General features: G+C 57.8%; 1 protein-coding gene across 6 annotated transcripts in view; it reads left to right on the top strand.

The window, feature by feature from the left end:
- LOC137346172 (large proline-rich protein BAG6-like) overlaps positions 1–6,000 on the top strand; it is a 106,895-nt gene that overhangs the window by 78,163 nt on the left and 22,732 nt on the right. For all 6 annotated transcript variants that reach the window (XM_068009547.1, XM_068009552.1, XM_068009550.1 and 3 more), the window contains one exon: positions 3,183–3,505. In XM_068009547.1, coding sequence (XP_067865648.1) covers positions 3,183–3,505 — 323 coding nt within the window. The remainder of the gene's footprint in view (positions 1–3,182; positions 3,506–6,000) is intronic.

Here is a 6,000-nt window from a genome sequence, read left to right as displayed (position 1 = left end):
TCCCCCACTCCTTCCCCACCCTCTCTCTTCCCCCCCCCCCACTCCTTTCTCTCTTCCCCCCCCCCCCCAACACCAAACACACAACCCCCCCCCCCCCCACAAACACACAACCCCCCCCCCCACACCAACACACAACCCCCCCCCCCCACCAAACACACAAACCCCCCCCCCCCACCAAACACACAAACCCCCCCCCCCACCAAACACACCAACCCCCCCCCCACCAAACACACAACCCCCCCACCAAACACACAACCACCCCCCACCAAACACAAACCCCCCCCCACCAAACACACAACCCCCCCCCACCAAACACACAACCCCCCCCCCCACCCAAACACACAACCCCCCCCCACCAAACACACAACCCCCCCCACCAAACACACAACCCCCCCCACCAAACACACAACCCACCCCCCCACCCAACACAAACCCCCCCCCCACCAAACACACAACCCCCCCCCCCACCAAACAACAACCCCCCCCCCCCACTCCAAACACACAACCCCCCCCCCCCCACAACACACAACCCCCCCCCCACACAAACACACAACCCCCCCCCCCCACCAAACACAACCCCCCCCCCCCCACCCAAACACACAACCCCCCCCCCCCCACCAAACACACAACCCCCCCCCCCCCACCAACACACAACCCCCCCCCCCCACACCAAACACACAAACCCCCCCCCACCAAACACACAAACCCCCCCCCCCACCAAACACACAACACCCCCCCCCACCAAACACACAAACCCCCCCCCCCACCAAACACACAACCCCCCCCCCACCCAAACACACAACCCCCCCCCACCCAAACACACAACCCCCCCCCACCAAACACACAACCCCCCCCCCCACCAAACACACAACCCCCCCCCACCAAACACACAACCCCCCCCCCACCAACACACACCCCCCCCCAAACACACAACCCCCCCCACACCAAACACACAACCCCCCCCCCACCCAAACACACAACCCCCCCCCACCAAACACACAACCCCCCCCCCACCAAACACACAACCCCCCCCCCCACCAAACACACAACCCCCCCCCCCCACCAACACACACCCCCCCCCCACTCAACACTAACCCCCCCCCCACTCCTTTCTCTCTACCCCCCCCACTCCTTTCTCTCTTCCCCCCCCCACTCCTTTCTCTCTTCCCCCCCCACTCCTTTCTCTCTTCCCCCCCCACTCCTTTCTCTCTTCCCCCCCCACTCCTTTCTCTCTTCCCCCCCCCCACTCCTTTCTCTCTTCCCCCCCCCACTCCTTTCTCTCTTCCCCCCCCCCCACTCCTTCTCTCTTCCCCCCCCACTCTTTCTCTCTTCCCCCCCCACACCTTTCTCTCTTCCCCCCCCACTCCTTTCTCTCTTCCCCCCCCCCCACTCCTTTCTCTCTTCCCCCCCCCACTCCTTTCTCTCTTCCCCCCCCCCCACTCCTTTCTCTCTTCCCCCCCCCCACTCCTTTCTCTCTTCCCCCCCCCCACTCCTTTCTCTCTTCCCCCCCCCCCCACTCCTTTCTCTCTTCCCCCCCCCCCCACTCCTTTCTCTCTTCCCCCCCCCACTCCTTTCTCTCTTCCCCCCCCCACTCCTTTCTCTTCCCCCCCCACCTTTCTCTCTTCCCCCCCACTCCTTTCTCTCTTCCCCCCCACTCCTTTCTCTCTTCCCCCCCCACTCCTTTCTCTCTTCCCCCCCCACTCCTTTCTCTCTTCCCCCCCCACTCCTTTCTCTCTTCCCCCCCCACTCCTTTCTCTCTTCCCCCCCCCACTCCTTTCTCTCTTCCCCCCCCCACTCCTTTCTCTCTTCCCCCCCCACTCCTTTCTCTCTTCCCCCCCCCACTCCTTTCTCTCTCCCCCCCCACTCCTTTCTCTCTTCCCCCCCCCACTCCTTTCTCTCTTCCCCCCCCCACTCCTTTCTCTCTTCCCCCCCACTCCTTTCTCTCTTCCCCCCCACTCCTTTCTCTCTTCCCCCCCCCACTCCTTACTCTCTTCCCCCCCCCACTCCTTCTCTCTTCCCCCCCCACTCCTTTCTCTCTTCCCCCCCCACTCCTTTCTCTCTTCCCCCCCCCACTCCTTTCTCTCTTCCCCCCCCCACTCCTTTCTCTCTTCCCCCCCCCACTCCTTTCTCTCTTCCCCCCCCCACTCCTTTCTCTCTTCCCCCCCCACTCCTTTCTCTCTTCCCCCCCCCACTCCTTTCTCTCTTCCCCCCCCACTCCTTTCTCTCTTCCCCCCCACTCCTTTCTCTCTTCCCCCCCCACTCCTTCTCTCTTCCCCCCCCCACTCCTTTCTCTCTTCCCCCCCCCACTCCTTTCTCTCTTCCCCCCCCCACTCCTTTCTCTCTTCCCCCCCCCACTCCTTTCTCTCTTCCCCCCCCCACTCCTTTCTCCTTTCCCCCCCCACTCCTTTCTCTCTTCCCCCCCCACTCCTTTCTCTCTTCCCCCCCCCCACTCCTTTCTCTCTTCCCCCCCCCACTCCTTTCTCTCTTCCCCCCCCCCACTCCTTTCTCTCTTCCCCCCCCCCACTCCTTTCTCTCTTCCCCCCCCCACTCCTTTCTCTCTTCCCCCCCCCCCACTCCTTTCTCTCTTCCCCCCCCCCACTCCTTTCTCTCTTCCCCCCCCACTCCTTTCTCTCTTCCCCCCCCACTCCTTTCTCTCTTCCCCCCCCCACTCCTTTCTCTCTTCCCCCCCCACTCCTTTCTCTCTTCCCCCCCCCCCCCACTCCTTTCTCTCTTCCCCCCCCCCCACTCCTTTCTCTCTTCCCCCCCCCCACTCCTTTCTCTCTTCCCCCCCCCCACTCCTTTCTCTCTTCCCCCCCCCACTCCTTTCTCTCTTCCCCCCCCCCACTCCTTTCTCTCTTCCCCCCCCCCCACTCCTTTCTCTCTTCCCCCCCCCCCACTCCTTTCTCTCTTCCCCCCCCCCACTCCTTTCTCTCTTCCCCCCCCCCCACTCCTTTCTCTCTTTCCCCCCCCCCACTCCTTTCTCTCTTTCCCCCCCCCCACTCCTTTCTCTCTTCCCCCCCCACTCCTTTCTCTCTTCCCCCCCCCACTCCTTTCTCTCTTCCCCCCCCCCACTCCTTTCTCTCTTTCCCCCCCCCCCACTCCTTTCTCTCTTCCCCCACTGCCCCCCCCGTAACCCCTCCCTCTGCCCCCTTCCCCCTCTCTCTGTCTTTCATTTCCTGCAGCCCAGCCCGCTACTAACGACAGCGCCTCCTCGGCTGCCACTGGCAGCAGTACGACAGCCGCCTCAGCAACCACCACCTCCGCCACGGCAGGGCAAGCTCCCACCTTTACTACCAACTCCACGGGGACAACCTCCTCTGCCACGGCTGATGGCAGCGGCCAGACCCCGGCCCCACCCGACGTTCAGTTCTCTCAGCTCCTGGGAAACCTCCTGGGAGCAGCCGGCACCGGCGTGGGCGGAGTGGCCAGCGTGGGCTCGCCGACCATCACTGTGACCTTGCCAGGGATGCCTGCTTTTGTGCAAGGAATGTCAGAATTTCTGCAGGTGAGCAGTCGCTTCCAAAAGGGGAACTGGATCGCTCCTTTAAAAGGGAAATGAACATTTACAGTGCTATGGGAAAAGGGAAAGGGGGATTAGGATGATTGGATAGCTTTTATAAAGAGATGGCATGGGCATGATGGGCCGAATGTCACCGTCCTGTGCTGTGTGATTCTGTGTATCGCTGCGGTGCTATTACGTATGCAAAGGATAAACCGTGGATCCAAACTCGGCTCGGAGTAGACGAGCTGGAGACCAAGCTACAGACAGTACGATGCATCAGGGAGGGAGAAAGTTAACTGGACACTTTGTTCCAGAAGGCAGTCACACTCCATAGGATAGCGTCTTCTGACTTGGTCAGTGGTCAAAGATCGGAGGATGTGACTGCAAGCAAGGCAGGTAAACGGATCGAGAAGGTAGAAGTGGAGGAGCCTCAGCCCTTGCAGTTGTCCAACAGGTTTGAGGTTCTTTCAGCTTGTATGGATGAGAAAACTGACCGTGGTACAGGAAACCATTCAAGCGGGATAGGGGTGTAGTGGCAGTAGGAGACAGTATAGTCACTGGATAGACACCGTTCTCTGTAGCCGAGAGTGTGTTGCCTGCCCGGTGCCAGGGTTCAGGCCATCTGCTCAGAGCTGGAGAGGAACTTGCAGTGGGGGGGGGGAGGATCCAGTTGTTGTGGTCCACCTGGGTACCAATGGCATAGATAGGACTAGAAAAGATGTTCTGCACAGGGAGTATGAGCAGCTAGGGGCTAAATTAAAAAGCAGAACTTTTGATTTCTGGATTATTTCCTGAGCCACAAACAAATTGGTGTGGGGTAATTAAGATTCGAGAGTTAAATGCGTGGCTGAAAGATTTTTGTGGGAGAAATGGGTTTTGATTCATGGGGCACTGGCACCAGTACTGGGGAAAGTGGCAGCTGTACTGTTGGGACTAGTGTTCTGGTGAGTCGTATTACTAAGGCAGTAGAGAGGGCTTTAAACTATATAGTGGGGGTGAGGGATCAAGTGAGGGAAGATGTGATAATTTAAAGAGAGAGGAGAAGGCAAGATAGCAATAAGGGTAATGATCAGAGTGTGGCAGGAAGGGACAGAGCGTACAAACCTAAGAGTGCGCCAGCAAATAAGGTCGTGAACTAACAGTGTGGGTGGGGGGGTGGGGGGGTCAGGTGAAGGGAGATTTAGAAATCGAGAGAGAGAGGTTGAGGCAGGAAAAGTATAGTGTTGTGGGTAAAGACAAGCAGCATGGGACAGAAAGGGACGGAGTGTTGAACAAAAACTGTAAATCAGCGCATAAGATCATTGCAGGGAATAGAAGTTTTTAAAAAAAGAGGATATTAAAGGGTCCTTATCTGAATGCGCGAAGCATTGCAAAAAGATAGGTGAACCAGTGGCACAAATAGAGGTAAATAGGGGTAGGTGGTGGCGTAGTGGTATTATCACTGGACTAGTAACCCAGAGACCCAGGGTATTTCTCTGGGGACATGGGTTCGAATCCCACCACAGCAGAAGGTGGAATTTGAATTTAATTAATAAGTCTGGAATTAAAAGCTAGTCTAATGATGGCCATGAAACCATTGTCGATTTGTTGTAAAAACCCATCTGGTTCACTAATGTCCTTTAGGGAAGGAAATCTGCTGTCCTTACCTGGTCTGGCCTACATGTGACTCCAGACCCACAGCAATGTGATTAGCTCTTACATGTCCTCTGAAATGGCCTAGCAAGCCACTCAGTTGTACCTAACCGCTACCAAGTCAATAAAAAGGAATGAAACCGGACGGACCACCCGGCATCGACCTAGGCACCGGAAACAACAACGGCAAACCCAGCCCTGTCGACCCTGCAAAGTCCTCCTTACTAACATCTGGGGGCTTGTGCCAAAGTTGGGAGAGCTGTCCCACAGACCAGTCAAGCAACAGTCTGACATAGTCATACTCACGGAATCATACCTTACAGACAATGTCCCAGACACTGCCATCACCATCCCTGGGTACGTCCTGTCCCACCGACAGGACAGACCCACCGGAGGTGGTGGCACAGTGGTATACAGTAGGGAGGGAGATTCCCTGGGAGTCCTCAACATCGACTCTGGACCCCATGAAGTCTCATGGCATCAGGTCAAACATGGGCAAGGTAACCTCCTACTGATTACCACCTACCGCCCTCCCTCAGCTGATGACATGTTGAACATCACTTAGAGGAAGCACTGAGGGTGGCAAGGGCACAAAATGTACTCTGAGTGGGGGACTTCAATGTCCATCACCAAGAGTGGCTCGGTAGCACCACCACTGACCGAGCTGGCCGAGTTCTAAAGGACATAGCTGCTAGACTGGGTCTGCGGCAGGTGGTGGGGGAACCAACACGAGGGGAAAACATACTTGACCTCGTCCTCGCCAATCTGCCTGCCGCAGGTGCTTCTGTCCATGACAGTATTGGTAGGAGTGACCACCGCGCAGTCCTTGTGGAGACGAAGTCCCACCTTCACATTGAGGATACCGT

This window comes from Heterodontus francisci, chromosome 29 (assembly GCF_036365525.1).
Source record: "Heterodontus francisci isolate sHetFra1 chromosome 29, sHetFra1.hap1, whole genome shotgun sequence".
Lineage (NCBI taxonomy): Eukaryota > Metazoa > Chordata > Chondrichthyes > Heterodontiformes > Heterodontidae > Heterodontus > Heterodontus francisci.
The sequence above is the reverse complement of the archived record's forward strand: the minus strand, read 5'-3'. Positions and strand labels throughout refer to the sequence as shown.